Below are 18,033 nucleotides of genomic sequence, written 5' to 3' on the forward strand. Positions count from 1 at the left end.
AAGAGAGAGATAGAGAGAAAGGAGAGGGGGAAGGATGGAGAAGCAGATGGGCACTTCTCTTGTGTGCCCTGGCCGGGAATCGAACCCAGGACTCCTGCACACCAGGCTGACACTCTACCACTGAGCAAATTGGCCAGGGTCCTGTCATTCCTTTTTGAAGAATAAAAATATTTTCCTGATTGGAAAGCCAAAATGGCATGGACTTAATTCTTTTTAGCAAGCATGCAACCACAAAAATCAGTCAACCTCTAAAATTCCTCTTTAGTATCCCTCCCCAAGTGAGGTTTAAATGATAATCTAAATGTTAATTGATAGAGAACTGGTTAAAGAATCTATACTTTGGAAAACAAGATAGAACAACATGGACTGATATGGAACAATCTCCAAGATATATTAGTGATAGAAAGAAAGAAAAATGCTGAGATATATATATATATATATATATATATATATATATATATATAATTATTATATGTGGAGAGACTTTCTATAGATGGCTCCACAAAAGAATAGTAAATAGGGCCCTGGCCGGTTGGCTCAGCGGTAGAGCGTCAGCCTGGTGTGTGGGGGACCCGGGTTCGATTCCTGGCCAGGGCACATAGGAGAAGCGCCCATTTGCTTCTCCACCCCCCCCCCCTTCCTCTCTGTCTCTCTCTTCCCCTCCCGCAGCCAAGGCTCCATTGGAGCAAAGATGGCCCGGGCGCTGGGGATGGCTCCTTGGCCTCTGCCCCAGGCGCTAGAGTGGCTCTGGTCGCGGCAGAGCGACGCCCCGGAGGGGCAGAGCATCGCCCCCTGGTGGGCAGAGCATCGCCCCCTGGTGGGCGTGCCGGGTGGATCCCGGTCGGGCGCATGCGGGAGTCTGTCTGACTGTCTCTCCCCGTTTCCAGCTTCAGAAAAATACCCTGAGGTTGCCGGTTCAAAACCCTGGGCTTGCCTGGTCAAGGCACATATGAGAGTTGATGCTTCCTGCTCCTCCCCCCTTTCTCTCTCTCTCTCTCTCTCTCTCTCCTCTAAAATGAATAAATAAAAAAAAGAGACTGTCAGAAAAATAGCAAAAAAAAAAAAAAAAAAAAAAGTAAATAGTCTCCTGAGGAAGAAATTAGTTGCTGCAGACAAAGGTAGAAAAAAAATTTGTTTACACTATATTTTTGTGTGCTATTAACAATTTGTATTTTGCGTGTCATCTGTGAAAATAATCTAAGTAATTTAAAAAAATGTAAGAGCCTTGTGAAGGTCCAGTAAGATTCTTTACTGTCACTCTTCTTTTTTCTAGAAATCTACCAATTCTCAATGAAAGTAACAAACTGCCAAAATACTGTTATTTTTTTTTCTTTTCTTTCTTTCTTTTTTATTTTATTTTTTGGTGAGAGAGAGATGAGAAGCATTAATTCGTAGTGGCAGCATTTTAGTTATTCATTGATTGCTTCTCATACGTGTCTTGACTGGGGGTCTCAACGAAGCCAGTGACCCCTTGCTCAAGTCAGTGACCTTGGGTTCAAGACAGCAACCATGGGATCATGTCGATGATCCCATGCTCAAGCCAATGACCTCAGAGTTTCAAACCTGGGACCTCCACACCCCAGGTTGATGCTCTATCCACTGTGCCACCACCAATCAGGCAATATATATGATTTTATGTACCGTTCATTCTCCTTTAATCTCAAAAAAGCTATTTGTTTCTGAGAGAACAGTTATTGCAGTGTTAGGGGGAAGTATTTTTCTTCTGGGGACTATCCCAGACCATGAGCTCTCCAGCTCCTTTCTGGGTTGGTGGCTCTCCAACTGGATTGATGGTGCCCCAAGCAGTTCTTCACACTTCTGAATGAGAATGCATGCCAGACTAGACCAGGTCTTTGCCAAGACCATCATCTATCTAGCTGGGGAAACCCAAGCTTGGTTTCCTGACTAGGGTAAAGGTTTGCAGCTTTTCTGGGGGAAAGGGGTTTGATGCTGCTCCAGCAAACTCATAGCTCCAGTGCCATGCTAAGGAACAAAATGGGGTTGCATGGGCAGCCTCTTTCCCTGGACTTCTGAGCTAAGGGTCCTCCTTGGTCCTGCTCCTTGGTACCTATTATAGTTGAATATTTGTCTGTAGTTAGGCTCTGTTCTGTTGGCTCAGTGAATAGAGTGTTGGCCTGGCCTGCGGGAGTCCCAGGTTTGATCCCGTTCAAAGCATCTCTCTTCCCCTTTTGCAACCAGTGCTTCGATTGGTTCCAGCGTGGGCTTCTGCGCTGAGGATGGATTGGTTGATTCCAGCATCCACCCTAGACAGGGGTTGCCAGGTGGATCCTTGTTGGGGCTCATGTGGGAGTAAGTCTATCTCTCCTTCTCTCAGGAAAAAAAAGAATGTCTGTAGTTAATCCTCAGGCAGACAGGCTTAACACCAGCACGTGTAGGTGACCATATGTGCCTGTGTGCCTGCCCTATACAATCGAAAGATACAGTGCAAAGGTAGGACTTGATGATCTCTCTGATTGCTGAACGCTGGTCTCTAGGATCTAGACAGAAGGGTGCATTCCTAGATCCTGCTCTGAGGTTAGTGTCAACCAGGCCTCGGGGCAGGGATCAACACAGGGAAAGCTGATTTTCAGTGAAAGGCTAGAAGCGGGTAAACGGCTTTACTTTCTGTTTTATTGCCTATTTAAATTTTATTCTGTTAGGATAACCCTAAGAGAAACCGAGAAGAGTTTTGCAGCCCCTCGCCACCACTATGACCCTAACTTAAATCCTCTCTTCCGTTCGTTCCCCCAGCAAACCTTTTAGCACAGCAGCTGGTAACTTGGGGGTGGGGTGGTTAGAGCTTCCTTCGAAAAGATTGTGGGCCCTTTCCCTTTCAAATAATGGGCACAGACCAATACGATGCAATATTCTGCATATAATTTCACGATCCCGTGTTTCACGCTGTAGAACTTAAAAGGCTAAGGCAGGTTTGCGGGTGAGAAGAAAAAGAGAGAGGGAAAAGTGGAGCGACATTCTAGGACCTGTTTCCTCTCCAGATCACATTCCACCGCCCCAGTCCCGCTCTCACCGCCTCCGCTCCCAGCGGAGGGCCTAGCCTCCCGCTCCAACTATTCCAACTATCCTCCTAGGAAGGGTGGGGCGCTCGGCTCCTGGGTCTCCCTCGGTTGCCTTCTCCCCCACCATCCTCGGTCTCCCCTTCGGCTGAGGTCCCACCCTTTCTGGGGTGGGGCCAGCCAATGGGCGACGAGACTCCCGGGTTTGGCCTGAGAGCGGGGGAGCTCCGAGATCCCCCGCCCCATAGTTCTGGCCGCGGTCCCGGGGCGCACGGACGTGGTTCGAGTTTCCTCCGCTCTCCGATCGTGCTTGTTCTCCGCCCCCTCCTGCTCTTCCTCCTCTCCGGGTCTCCAGCTCCAGGTTCAGCTCCACCCGGCCGGTCCCGTACGGCTCCGGGTAGCCATGGAGGACACCCAGCTCCATATCATCGAACAGCCGTTTTCCGGGTACTCGGATGCCGAGGATCCGGGGTCCTCGCTCGTGCGGGCGCCCGCGGCGGAGGAGCCGTCGGGGGCCGGCTCCGAGGAGCTGATCAAGTCGGACCAGGTGAACGGCGTGTTGGTGCTGAGCCTTCTGGACAAAATCATCGGCGCCGTTGACCAGATCCAGCTGACCCAAGCGCAGCTGGAGGAGCGGCAGGCGGAGATGGAGGGCGCCGTGCAGAGCATCCAGGGTGAGCTGAGCAAGCTGGGCAAGGCTCACGCCACCACCAGTAACACCGTGAGCAAGTTGCTGGAGAAGGTGCGCAAGGTCAGCGTCAACGTGAAGACCGTGCGCGGTAGCCTGGAGCGCCAGGCCGGCCAGATCAAGAAGCTGGAGGTCAACGAGGCCGAACTGCTGCGGCGCCGCAACTTCAAAGTTATGATCTACCAGGTGAGCTGTCCGGGAGGAGGAGGACCTCGCCCAGAGCTCCGCGCCGGCCCGGGGGCCCAGGCCGGGGACTGGGGTGGGGGGGACTGCCGGCAGCGCGGCGCGGCCCTCGCGCCAGCCCGGCCGGGCCGGAGGGACCCCCGGCCTCGGGCGCGCGCTGCGGGGTGTGGCGAGGCGCAGGGGGCTGGGGTGAGCAGCGGGCTCCTGCAGCGCGCAGAGGGCGCGCTCTGTACCCCGTGTCTCCTTACCCGTGTCAAACACCTACTGGAACCCAGTTAGGGGGCTGGACTCGGGGACACTGCCCCCGCAGACTGCTCCCAACTCGGCTCTGTCAAAAGCCTTTCTACTCCGAGGAAGTTTTGGAGAAAGCTGTGGGTCCCTGGCGGTTTTGGGGGGATCCGCTGTAAACGGACACTGGCGGCGCGGCCCGACTTTGGGGCCTCAGGCGCTGCCCGCCCGATATAGCGGGTGATTCAGGGCCCAGGCACGCACCGGCGGGGGCGGTGTCAGGCGCGGGACGCTCCGGCCAGCACACCCCCGCGGACCCCGCACCCCGCCTCGGCTCTGGCTGCCTACCCGACCCCCTCCGTGCGACCTGCCCCCCCGGCCTAACGGCACTTTCAGGCCCTTAGGGACACCCTAGCCGGCGACGCGCCGGTACCCTTGGGCCGTTGGAAGCAGGCAGGCGGTGGTGGGTGGGTGAGGAGGGCAAGAGGTACTGGTGAAGGTGAGTGGACCGTCCCCGCGGGGTCCCGCGGTCTGGGCACAGTGAATCACCAAGCATGCCTGCGGGGGTGGCGGGGGAGCTGGCGTCCCGGCGGGAGGAGGCTCGCGCGCCCCTGGCTCCACCCAGGCCGCTTGTTGCCTTTGCACCTTTCCCCATTCCTGCCACCGGCATCAAAAGGTAGTTTTGGTATCTTAACCCCGAAAAAACCTGTCCGTCCCCAATACCCCTCCCCAATGAGGGCATCCATGAGGGAGGCCTCACTGAGGGCTTGGTGATACTTGCCTGGGTGGGAATGTGCCCTGCCTCACCTCCTCTCGGCTTCCCGCAGGCCTGGTTGACGTTCCTACCCCAAGGAGGTGAGGTCATGGGGGTGGAGGGGTAATCTGCGCTCCCTCTCTCCCTCCTTCTCCCTGTCAAAGGGAGTGGAAAGAAAAGGAAGGCTAGATTTCCTACACCCCCTAGGTGAGAAGACCCCTATCAGGGAGCTTTGGTTTCACTGACCGACTCTGGGGTCTGGGGCCTGGTCAGGCCGGATTCTGGGTGACCATCTGGGATGCCAGTGAGGTCCTTGGGTTGGTCTCTCTAGAAGGAGCTGTTCAATATGCAGATTGGGACAAGTGTTTGGAGACAGTAGACACTGGGAGGTGGGTGAGCTGGTACTTACCTGAGGAGGTGTTAGTGGGACAAAGCAGAAGTGGCACTCCCCACCCCCCCTGGGACCAGGGACTGTCCCCAAGAGGCACTTGGCCTTGGAAAAGTTTTGCTTCTCCTCACACAGCTCTATCTAGTAATGTTTGCCCAGAGTTGTTTCCACTGACCTAACTGCTTGGAGGAAGAATAGCTCTGTGTGTGTGTGTGTGTGTGTGTGTGTGTGAGAGAGAGAGAGAGAGAGAGAGAGATTTTAAAAGAGATCTATCTAGCACTGAGGGGCATTGAGAGAACAAAGCAGGGGACCAGACCAGATTTATCTTCTTTAGTGTAGTAGAAGGTTGTCATGGAGGGCTGAGTGGGTGACCCTTCTCACTTTAACTGTCCCAGACCGTAGGACCTGGGAAAATTCTTGGTCTGGGGTAGACCTCCCTATGTCAAAGATGGAGATTCTGAGAGAACAGGAATGGAGGGGAGAGAGTTCGTGCAGAGGCCATAGCATCCCTGCCTTACTCCCTCTCAGCAGTTGGCAGCGATCTGGGGCTGTATGTTGTGTGTCTGGAGGGGGGGGGGAGAGGTCTAATCTCAGGGTGGCTTTGACTGCATCGGTGCTAAACCAGGGCCACAGGGGAACAGAGAGTTGAGGTAGAAGGAATAGCTCAAGCTGACAACCCTGAGGACCCTGAGCCCCCAAATGTCAGGGGAACTAACTAAAGTGGCCCAACTCTGAGAGGAGCTCAGAGTTAAAGAAAAGATTCCAGCAGCAGGGTGGGGCTCAGGGAAGCAGAGATTCCCTGAGCTGCAGAACAGATGTTTCAGGTGGGGGCAAGCGGGTGGGGTACTCAGATGCTGGAGGAAGGCTGAGGCTACTCCTCCCTGAGGTCTGCAGGCCTGGGAACAGAATGAGGTAAAAATAGCCCTAGGCCTTGACAGAGACCTAATAGGGAAGATTGGGGGCAGCAACATTTATGGTAAAATCAAGCTGTTGGGGTAGGATACTTGGGTGGCCAGGCAGAGAGAGATTTGGAGAAAGGCTTCCCAGGATGGTGTGACTTCCCCAGCATGGGAACCAGAACAGGGGAGGAGATTCTGTATTCCCCATGCAGATGTGGGAGATGATAATATGGCCAAGGGGGCAGGATGGAGGGAAGCCTGAAAGGGTGGGAAGGCCCCAGCTGTGGGATCAGGTCTTCTGGCCTCCCACACCTTCTTCCTGGGGGACATAGGAGGGAACTCCTTGTGTGGCCTCACACCAGATTCAGGGAACTGCTACACATAATGGCATCACAGGTTCAGTTTGCATTAGACACCCCCCCCACACACACACACACAATTCAGCCCCTGCCACCCACCCCAGGATATCAGAGCCTTTACCTTGGCCTCACTTCTGAGCCGTTTCTGTCCTTCTCTGGCATTTCCCTCGGTCTCACAAACAAAAAGTTCCTATCAGGTGACACGAAGCTAGGCAACAGTTAGTGAATGAGAGAAATGAATTGTACTAGGAGTGTGGGGTCAGTGGATTGAGAACTGCTGGGAGGATCGGGCACCACGCAAACAGGAGGAGTTGTGATCATTAAACAGCCAGTTCTCCCAGACAATAATTTGGATATTATTAGAGTTATTTTAGAATTCAGAAAGGGAAGTTAAAATGGAAATGTTTCCCGGAGCAGTTTTGATGAGGCGGTTAATGACCTACACATAAACCCATCAGACCTGCTCTAGGTGCTTGAGGTAGGGCCAGGAAGCATTTAAAGGATCGGGTGGATCGTGGGCATTAAAGGGGAGGACACCAGAGCTGGAATGACGGCTTGCTGATTTCTCCCCAAATCCTCACCTGACCTACAGCTCCTTCCTGCGCTCAAGGCAAAGCAAGGTTACCTTGTTCCAGAACCCCAAACCCTTGTCAAAAAAAATTTTAACTTGGGGTTCTAGTCCCTCTCGTCCCCCTAAACCTAAGAGCCATGGTCACTGGATCCAGAGCAGGGAAGGCGTTTTTAGGGTATTTCTAAGACTAAAGGAAATTATGCTCCTTGCTCTAATTTACTTTTTTAAGAAAATAAAGTCTAACTGTTGTAAAGGTCAGAGTCAAAAATGGAGGAGATGGCACAAGGTGGCCGACTGGTAGGGAGAGGAGAAGGATTACTGTCGCTGGGCAAGTGATCTCAGAGATGATTAGTGGTTTGTTCCATTTAAAAAAAATCATACCATTGTGAAGGCTTCATCATTTTGTCATCATAGATTTTTTTTGAGCTGGAAGATGCTTTAGAGATAATCAACTTCAGTTTCTTTATTTTGTAGCAGAGGAAGCTGAGGCCCAGAAAGGGGAAGTTGCTTGCCTATTGTCACTATAGTGATTGGAGGTCAAAGCTGAGGCCAGAACCCAGGTGCATCCCATCGCTTCTTCTGCTATACTTTCTGCTGCCCACCTCCTCCCTCCATTCCTGGCTCTGCAGCAGAAATCAGAGGGCAAGGGCTCGCCCTAACAGGGTTAATTCTGGCTCCTTCATTCCTCATGGAGATAGTTTCACAGTCCTGGCACTGGGGCTGCTTTGTGTGTGTGATGTGCAGTGTTGGCTAACAGTACAGTGGCTAAGGTTGGTGGCCTTCAGCTGCTCAGCCTCATAGAGCTGAAGAAGAGGCCATGGTGATCACCTAGCCCGATGATAGTGTGGGGGGTGGAGAGCAGGGTGTAAGGACCAGAGCTCTCTGGCCAGTCTGTGTGTCCCCTGGCATGGACTCTGCATCTGGCCAGAAGAGGACCACATTAGCTCCTGTCTCCTCAGCCTCCCTGCCACTCCAGCTTTCTCCCTGTGCCCCACAGGGCAGGCTGGCCCCTGCTGCATTGTGTTTTTGTGGCTGCAGGTCTTTATTCAACACTACTGTCAATGGAGTCTGGTAGTGCCCCCGACTCTTCCTCTCCCCTGACTTCTCTGGATTGTCCAAAGCAAGAGCGACACAGCTCAGCCCCTCAGGGGGGAGAGTTAGAAGCTGCTGCGTGGTGCCCCAGAATGTGGACCCACCTGTCATAAAGACATCTTGGTTTTTTTATCTTAACTTCTCTGTGCCTCTTGGTGTCTAATAGCCTAAGCATAGGTGGCGGGAAGGGTGGCAAGAGAGGCAGGAGGTGCGGACATGACCAAAGGGAAATAGCCAGAATCTGCCTCTTCTATGAGTCTCCCTCTCCTTATCCGGGGCGGCATCCAGTGCCCGAGGGCATGAGAACTGGATCAGCAGTGTCTGAGTGAAGACTTGTTGCCTTCTCTTTTACTCACTAGAGCCTCCCCAGTTAGAATCCAATGACTGGCCTCTTAGAAAACTCCTTTTTGGCCCTGGCTGGTGGATAGAGTGTTGGCCTGGTGTATGGAAATCCCAGGTTTGATTCCCAGTCAGGGCACACAGGAGAAGCAACCATCTGTTTTTCCCCTCTTCCTCTCCCCCTTTTCTCCCTCTTCCCCTCCCACAGCCAGTGGCTCAACTGGTTAGACCAAGGCCCCAGGTGCTGAGGATAGCTCCTTCAGAGTGCATCAGCCTTAGGTGCTAAAAATAGCTCGGTACTCAAGCACTGGCCCTAGATGGGGTTGCTGGGTGATTCCCAGTTGGGGTGCATGCAGGAGTATGCCTCACTATCTCCCTTCTCTCACCAAAAAATAATAAATAAGTAAAATTAAAAAGAAAACTTCTTTTTTACCCCCAGCAGCCTCTTCCTCCCATCACTCCAAACCCTGCCCCCAAAAAGCATCATCCCCTTCCCACAGCTGGTCGGGATAGAAGGCCAAGAACAGGACTGGGAAAGATGCTAGAGGGAGGAAGGGCGGGGGTTCCATTTAAAGTGTGTTTATTAATTCATGGGCCTGAGTTTGTTCCACCCCTATCAGCCCCAGGGCCCTTTCAATGAAGCATTTAAAATGTGGTTTCTTTCCATCCTAACACATTGTGTACTCCCTCCCCCTCCCTACTCACCCGTCCCCAACTCTGCATGCTCACCAAGGCCTCTTTCTCTCAATCCTATCTGCACCCATTCCAAACCCCATTTCAACCCCTTTTCCTCATCTTAGCCCAAGAAGAAGCTGAATGCACCCTCTGACCTGGTCACGCCCAAGATCGTGCCTTTTGACCTTCTGCCTGAGACTGAGCCCTTTGACCTGAAGCCTGATACAGTACCTGAGCTCCCACCCTTTGACCAGCCGCCTAGGGCACTGCCCTATTACCCAGAGCCTGTGCCTCTGCCCACTCCAAAGGAGCCAACAGCTGGTGGGGGCGCTTAGGGTCTCTTGGGAGCCATGGAGTTGTGGGCATGGGGTGTCACTATAGTCCACCATCAGCTCACCACTTAGTGGTGGTCAGTGTGGGAGGGTTGTCCTCTTTCAAGCCACTGCCCTGCGTGGGTGGGTGATGGGTATTGTAAAACGCTCTTGCATTAGGCAGAGTTCAGGTGAATGTGGTGTGTGCAGTGGGGTGGGAGGTGAAGGGAAGGGGCCCTCCCCTACTTCTTGGTTTCTATCTTAATAGTGACACTCCAGACACCATACTTGAGCTGCACCCAGTGCTGGCCTGCATGAAATTGCATGAAACTGCGCGGTGGCTTCAGCTTCCCCTCCCCTCCCCCTGCCGCCTCCTCCACAGGGGCAGGCCATTTTGGCTCCGGGCCTCTCTACAGAAGGCCCTTATGAGGCCCAGGCCTGGAGTCTGTTCTGTGTCCTCTCTGCCTCCCCCCGTGGAGCTGGGGAAAACATTTACACTTATTTTTTTCCAGTTTTTAAAAAATGTTTTGCAAAGAGCTCCCTCATATTTGCCAGATCCTGCCTTGGGCGGGGCACTCAAAGCCTGCCAACTCGGAGAGGCCAGAGGGGGGCCGTTTTAGCTGATTCTGGCTTGGCTCCTCTGGCCTCCCCATAACACAGTGTTTCTCAACTTTTATTTTTGTAATCATCCCCCCAAGGAGTCCCTTTCAGAGATTCTACCCCCTCGGTTGTCCCTTTCCCCATGAAATGTTAATTCTACAGCTATACTATATATCTGTTTATATACCGGAACTCTTTGAAGCACCACAAACTCTTACGATATCTAAAATCTTTCCTCACCCCCTAAGAATCAATTTCTATCTTCTTGGGGACAATGTCAGCCCTTTTGAGAATCACACTGTAGCGGAGAAGAAGGACCCTCTGCCTTTGGTTTCTCCTACCTCTTTGTCTTGGCAATCTAGGGTGGAGAGCCTGATTTTTAAAGACTTTTCCGGCCCTGGCCAGTTGGCTCAGTGGTAGAGCGTCGGCCTGGCGTGCAGAAGTCCCGGGTTCGATTCCCAGCCAGGGCACACAGGAGAAGCGCCCATCTGCTTCTCCACCCCTCCCCCTCTCCTTCCTCTCTGTCTCTCTCTTCTCCTCCCTCAGCGAAGGCTCCATTGGAGCAAAAGATGGCCCAGGCGCTGGGGATGGCTCCTTGGCCTCTGCCCAGGCACTAGAATGGCTCTGGTCGCGACAGAGCAACGCCCTGGATGGGCAGAGCATCGACCCCTGGTGGGGTGCCGGGTGGATCCTGGTTGGGCACATGCGGGAGTCTGTCTGACTGCCTCCCGTTTCCAGTTTCAGAAAAAAAATAAAAATAAAATAAAATAAAGACTTTTCCTTCCTTTCACCTCTCCCCTAGTCTGCACCCTTTAACGACACCTTCTCTGAGCAGATCTTAGGTCTGTAAGATACCTTTCCAACGTCTCTGGCCAGTCCCAGACAGTATTAGGGGACAGAGCTGGTGTGCTCTAAGTCAAGTAAGGCTCCTACCCAGAACTATATGACATTGTCCCTTCTCCCTGACAAATGTGAAGTGCCTGGCTAAGGACCAGGCACATATTAGGTGCTCAATTAAATTATAGTCATAGAGGCCTGACCTGTGGTGGCACAGTGGATAAAGCGTCAACCTGGAAATGCTGAGGTCGCCGGTTCGAAACCCTGCGCTTGCCTGGTCAAGGCACATATGGGAGTTGATGCTTCCAGCTCCTCCCTCCCTTCTCTCTCTCTGTCTCTCCTCTCTCTCTCTCTCTCTCTGTCTCTCCCTCTCCTCTCTAAAATGAATTAAATTATAGTCATAAAATTTCTTAAGTTTATACAACAGGGTTGGAAGGGGCCGGGGACTCCTCTGGGGCTTCTCTAAATTCCCCCCAGACTGGCACTTTCCTGGGCTGGGGAGCTGTGTGTGTTTGGCAGGTGGGGGGGGGGGGCGGGGAAGCTGTGCATGCTTTTGTTCAGACCTGGTCATTAAAAGTAACGCTGGAAACCAAGCCTGTTGGGAGTGGTGGTTTTGTTTAATAAAAAAATGTGAAAACAGAACAAGCGAGCCCTCCCTCCTTGCCACCCTGGAGGCCTTTCCTTTGGTTCAGGAGTTCTGCCAGGGAAGTAGGGGTGGGACAGGGTGCCTGGCCTCTGTGTCCCGAGTGGGGGGAGGTGGCTTTGGGATTGTGTTTATGGTTGTTGTAGCAACAGGCAGATTGGGTGGGCCTAAGACAGCACTCCAACACTGTGAGTCATAGGGGAAACCTGGCTTGGAAAGGGAGAGAAAAGAGAAAATCCATTAACAGAGGGGAAAAGCCAGTCATGCTGGTATACCCTCTCCAGAACCAGCCTACTGGACGTTGTCCAGGAACTTGGATCATGCTGTTTCTACCCCTATCCTCTGACCTCCCACCAAGAAAGCAGCTCCTCTGGTGCAAGCCATCACTCTGGGTGAAACCTACAATGAAGGAGTCATGTTCCTGGGTACCTACCTGAACTGGGGGATGCTGCCCCCAAATCCAGAAATAAGCCTCCCCTCCCTGGGATTGCTCCCTGATGTTCTATTTGAGATCTTTCATCAGACACTAGAAGTTGGGACTGGCTACAAGAAGTCTGCAACTCTCTCCCCAGCCCTGTTCACTTCCAAGCTCAGTTGGCAAAGACCTTTATCTAGGAAGCCAGAGGCCAGGAAGACCAGCCAGCTCAGCCTTTAAGGGGTGGGGTGGAGCAGCGAGGAGAATCAGGGGTGCTGGGAGTGGGGCAGGGAGACAATGTGGATTTGTTTTCCAGTGCCTGGAACTGTTTCCTGACTATTCCCCTCCCCCCATCACCCTTAGTCCTTCCCTATCCCATCCACACTGTCTGAGCTTAGTAAAAGGAAGGGGTTCTCCTCCACTCTTTGGTGTTGAGTATGTGGGGTTTTATTCTGAGGGGCTATAAAGGAGAGATCAGAGATGAAGGTTATTTTGATACAGTGCTTCAGGTGAATTCTAGGTGGAGATAGATGAAGAGTTTATATCCCAGAGAGTCCTAAAATGGCATGAAAGAGAGATGACTCAAGTAGAGGACAGGGAGAATGAATTGCAAAAAGAGAACCAAAGAGTACAACTGGAACTAAGAGGGAATGGTAAGTGAAATTGGGACCCTCCTATACTCCAAACAAGGGAGGAAAACACCCCTTCAATGTTTCTGTAAGTGGAAAAAGGCAGAGGGATGGACAGAATGAAGTAGGATGCCCACAGTAGTACTAAGCCAGCTATGGCAAGCATAGACTACAAGTCCCAGCATGCCTGATGCCTAGGTCATCTTGCCTGCTGGGAGGTGTAGTCAAGTAATGAGAGCTTGAGGTGGCTTGATGCCCAGGAAAGCTATTGCCCAGTTTGGGAGAAGAGGTGGAGCCAGCATTCTGGCTTTGTCCTGTTAATGCTATTGACAGGGAGGGAAGGAAGTTGGGAGGGGTGTTCTTAGTTTTCAGTGTAAACCAGGAAACTCTGGGGGGATGTGGATGGGAGGGAAAAGGAAAGAGGTTGGGAGCTGGGGAGGGAATTTCTATACCAGGTGGTGTGGAGATACCAAGTGGCCAATGTATATGTATGTGTATTTGCATGTTTATGGCAGGGCTTACCTCACGTTGCCTCATTTTTCTCAGGATTTTCTTACAATTCTGGGAAACAATTTTCAGGAAACCATTTAGAAAAACTGTGTCTCATTCCTTCGTCTGACGTCTGTAAAGAGCCTGGGCCAGAGAGGAGACCCTGTTTATGTTCTGGGCGGCGCTCCCTTTCCTCTTCTGTGTCACCCTCCCCTACCTTCTGGTGGGAGGTGATCTGGAGATGCTGAAACGTTGGCTCAGAGTCAGGATCTTGGAAGATCCTTCCAGAATGGAAAACAGTGCTGGTGCTGGGTCCTCCGAGGAAAGGAGGGAAGAACAGGCTCCAAGCTACAGGATCTCAGAGGATGTGGGACCACCGTCCTACTTCTGGCCCCTTGAGCTCCGATCTGGGGGGGGGGGGCAAGAATTGAAAAATAATCCTTCCCTTCCATTCCAAAGTCAGAGTCAGAATCGGAAGGAATATCTGTGCTGGGGAGAAAACATACCCTTGGCTGCTAGCCAGCTTTTTCCTCTTTCTTTCCAAAATTTCTCCATGGGGGGAGAGGAGAAAAAAGCACTGGTGGAGCCAAAGAGTATGAGGTCAAGGAGGGGGCATGGGCCACAGCTCCTCTTTCTTAATATTTGTTCTGAAATAGTTTGAAGCATGGGAAACGCATTTCCTTTACCTTGCCTTCAAGTTACCCTACTTGGGGTCGCCTGATATTGGCTGTGTGTTTATCTCCCTTCCCCTCAACCAGAAAAAACTTTTCACAAACCGCTTTGCTTTTAGGCTTGGCTCGGCAATGTGTGACTTAGTGCACCAGAGGGCGCTCCGCCCATTTCCAAAGTTAAGTTGTGTTTCCTGGGTCACACATGGCAAGGAGCGGTGTCATGAGAGAAGGGAGGATATAGGGCGCAAGGACAGGGCTGGAGGGCTGCAGAGATATTTAACCAAAGTGCAATTACACTACAAGCCGATCTCTGACCTGTAGCTCTATTCCCATTCAACACATTTATAGGGTGCAAACAAGGTGTGCCGCTCAGTGCCAGGCGCCGGGGATACACTGGCAAACAAGTCCAGGTCGATTTCACGTGCACCACGCCCTCCCAGGAGCACTGCCATCCTGCTTCGGGTTCCCCCAGAGTCCCCTAAATGCCCGCCCAGCCCCCCTCATCTCTTCTGCTCTGCTCTCCCTTTAGGATGAAGTGAAACTACCAGCCAAACTGAGCATCAGCAAGTCGCTGAAAGAGTCGGAGACACTACCCGAGAAGGAGGGCGATGAGCTGGGCGAGGGCGAGCGGCCCGAGGAGGACGCGGCGGTGCTGGAGCTGTCGTCGGACGAGGCAGTGGAGGTGGAGGAGGTCATCGAGGAGTCACGCGCCGAGCGCATCAAGCGCAGTGGCATGCGGCGCGTGGACGACTTCAAGAAGGCCTTCTCCAAGGAGAAGATGGAGAAGACCAAGGTGCGCACCCGCGAGAACCTGGAGAAGACCCGCCTCAAGACCAAGGAGAACCTGGAGAAGACGCGGCACACGCTGGAGAAGCGCATGAACAAGCTGGGCACGCGCCTGGTTCCCTCTGAGCGCCGGGAGAAGATCAAGACCTCGCGAGAAAAGCTGCGCAAGTCTTTCACTCCTGACCACGTGGTCTATGCGCGCTCCAAGACGGCCGTCTACAAGGTGCCGCCCTTCACCTTCCACGTCAAGAAGATCCGCGAGGGCGAGGTGGAAGTGCTGAAGGCCACCGAGATGGTGGAAGTGGGTGCCGACGATGAGGAGGGTGGCACTGAGCGTGGCGAGGCCCTCGACTTGCTGCGTGGGAGCAGCCCCGACGTGCACACGCTGCTGGAGATCACCGAGGAGTCGGACGCCGTGCTGGTGGACAAGAGCGACAGCGACTGAGTGGGATGCGGGATGCGGGATGCGTGGGGCTCTGCCCAGGAGGCCTTCCCCACCCACCCACTTTCCCTGCCCCCACCCTGATTCCTTTGCATCCTGAACTTTCTCTTTCGCATACTTTCTTGGGCCCCAAACAGGCTGACATGTTTCTAAATTGAGAACACCTACCTACCCCTCAAGGAGCACGCCTCCGAGTCTTATAGCTGTTAAGTCGGGAGGGGAAGGCAGCCTCCACAGAGGACAGTCCCAGTCTGGGCATAGTCTGGGTGCCCAGAGGGGAGTGATCCATGTCCTGGTTGTGTAAGTTGGGAAACTTACGGGAAAAGACTATCATTTCTATAGTCAGCCCCACTTGGGGCAGGCTGCCTTCCCCCGAACCTCCCCTTCGCACATCCAGCTGCTGTCATTCCTGCTCACTGAGCTCTTCTTTCTTATCCTGATCCCTGGAGGCTTCAAAGCCAAAAGTAATGTAATAGCAAAGAGTGAATACTGAAGACCTTTGCCCATATGGGAGACCCCTACTGGAAAGACTGGAAAGAAGCTTTTGGGGGAATATGGGCTCTGAGGAGAGAGGGCAGAGTGAGCCATGAACCTGGATGAGGGTCTAGCACAGGCTGGATCTGCAAAGGGTCCCAAGAAGGAAGGCTGGAACCGAGCAGAGCCCTGGGGAGCTGGGTTGGAAGTGGGCACTCCTACATGCTTACGCATCTACACACAGAAACACGTGGCTATGGCTTTAGGAAGGAGAACAGAAAATAGTATCGATAGAAGGTGGAAATGGGTGAAGAGAGAAGCATTTGCCTCATTAGCAGCATATGAAATAGAGGACAAGAATCCTATCTTACTGGGGTTCTCAGAAGACTGCAGGACCATTTCAGGACAAGGAAGGATGATGAGAAAGCGATGACCCAAAGAGAAAAGAGAGGTAAGCCTCATCCAGCCCTTAAGCTGGGATCTGGGTGGTGCCCTGGCGGCAGTCTATTTCTCAGAGCCCAGAAAATTAGGATCCCAGAAGGGCAGCACCAGTCTGTGGAGAACTGGGAGTTAGGAGGGAGGCAGACTAGAAAGAAAGCAGGGGGCTAGTGGCTAGGCCACCAGGCTGAGAGCTGGAGGGAGCTACCCAGCCGATTCTTCCCAAGTCCCTTCCCTAAAACTAGGCTTGGCTCGGCAATGTGTGACTAGCACAGGCTGGATCTGCAGAGCCTGTGAGCTGCAGAACTTGCCATGGGTTCCTTTCCGGAAACTTTGGGGGTGAGAGGGTTGCTACTCCAGGTTCTTCTCAGGATACTAAACGTTCCTCCCCAGTAAAGGAGATTGTCAGAGGCAAGGACAACTCCCCTTCCCTGCAAGTCACTTGTGGCACGGCTCACAAGTTCCCTTAGGAGGCTAAAGGATTCCTCCTCCTCCCCCAGCTCCTCTGCCTTATCCTCCCTGCTCTGCTTTTTAGAATTATAGCTAATTGCTTTAAGGGTTGGAGGGAGGGAGGGAGCCCGGGGACACAAACCTTTTCTACAATATAAAGCTTTGCTTCCTCCACCCCTTTTCTTGGTTCCTTTCTCTCTTGTGAATGCTTGGAGACAGGTCAGCTGAGGGAGGATGGGGATTGGGATGAGGTCCCTTGGTGCTGATGGGCTGAAGGGGCCTGAGTTGTGAGCAGATGCAGTTTCCTGCGGGCTCTGGGGAGTCTTTCATGTTGCTGTGTCCTGGTGAGCAGCCCGACCAATAAACCTGCTTTTCTAAAAGGATCTGTGTTGGATTGTATTCTCTGAAGGCAGTTATATAGGATGGGTTACCGAGGACCGGAGGGAAGCCTGAAGGGAGAGGAAAAAGAGAAGACTGTTGGTTTAAACTTGTCTCACTTGCCTGGAACGTGTGTGGAGTGTGTTGTTATCACCCCCATTTTAGAGATGAAGAAACAGAGTGACTTGTCTAAGGTCATGTAGCTGGTAAGTGGTGGAGCTGGGATTCTAAGCCAGGCATCCTGGCCCCATGGTGTAACTCCCTGTGCAGTCTGGATTCAATTCCCGCTGTCAGAAACACGCCATCCAGTCATGCCCAGTTAGCCTGAGCTTCCCCCACATACACACTTCAAAATTATAGAGGAGGCAGCCTTGGAGAGGGGAAAAATCAGAGGCCTGACTCAGAGGGCTGAATGTCATAAAGAAAAGATTCCAGGTCCTGGCTGGGTAGCTCAGTTGGGTAGAACATCATCCTAAAACTCCAAGGTTGTGTGTTCAATGCCCGGTCAGGGCACACAGGAATCAACCAATGAAAATACAAAACAAATTTTTAAAAAATAGATGCCCGGTCAAGACACATATGAGAAGCAACTATGAGTTGATGCTTCCTGCTCCTCCCTGCCTTGCCTTTCTCTCTCTCTCTTTCTCCTCTCTCTAAAAAATCAATAAATAAAATCATTTAAAAAAAAGATTCCAGTGCATGCTATAAACCAGTCATAGCCACACACATAGATAGTTCTCCCCATGACCCGCCTATTTTGTTGTCTGTGCAGCTTCTCTTCCCCATGAGCAACCCGCACCACCTTCCCTCAGGTTAGGGATTTCCTAGCGTGATGGACTCAGATCATCCTGTGGCTTCTGCCAGCATAAAAATCACCCGGGAAGGAGCGTCCCTAATAAACATGTCACTTCTGAGGCTCTACTTTAACTCCTGCTGCTACTGTAACAAGCTGAGTCTTTCCTAAGCCAGACATAACCCTTCACTCTCCTGCCCCCAACCCGAGTTCAGAGTTCTAAATCCCCCGGAAAGGTTGGTTTCTCACTACAAGCTATAGAAACTAATACTGATAATTCAGAGACTGGGGCCAAAAAACTTCCTTCTGATTATATTATATTCGAATACTCCAGTACATAAAACATACTTTATAGTTTAAATGCCTTCCTTTGACCAACTCTTTGGCATGGATCACAAGTTCCCTTAAGAGTCTGACTCTTGCCCCACTTCATACTGTTCTTTAACATGCTCTTTAGGGAGCCTGGTGGCCAGAAATGCACCACAAA

General features: G+C 52.3%; 1 protein-coding gene across 1 annotated transcript; it reads left to right on the forward strand.

Moving 5' to 3' along the window:
• Positions 1–2,828: 2,828 nt before the first annotated feature.
• Positions 2,829–16,758, forward strand: CAVIN1 (caveolae associated protein 1). The gene is made up of 2 exons (XM_066263591.1): positions 2,829–3,888; positions 14,315–16,758. The coding sequence occupies exons 1-2, from the start codon at positions 3,418–3,420 to the stop codon at positions 15,014–15,016; spliced, it is 1,173 nt and encodes a 390-aa protein (XP_066119688.1). The 5' UTR covers positions 2,829–3,417; the 3' UTR covers positions 15,017–16,758.
• The last annotated feature ends 1,275 nt before the right edge of the window (positions 16,759–18,033 follow it).

This window comes from Saccopteryx bilineata, chromosome 2 (assembly GCF_036850765.1).
Source record: "Saccopteryx bilineata isolate mSacBil1 chromosome 2, mSacBil1_pri_phased_curated, whole genome shotgun sequence".
Classification (NCBI taxonomy): Eukaryota; Metazoa; Chordata; class Mammalia; order Chiroptera; family Emballonuridae; genus Saccopteryx; species Saccopteryx bilineata.

Excerpts from the sequence above, each read along its gene's own strand:
- CAVIN1 (XM_066263591.1), top strand. The coding sequence starts at position 3,418 with ATGGAGGACACCCAGCTCCATATCATCGAACAGCCGTTTTCCGGGTAC. Across the intron at positions 3,889-14,314 it reads TCAAAGTTATGATCTACCAG|GATGAAGTGAAACTACCAGC; the intron begins GTGAGCTGTCCG and ends CTCTCCCTTTAG.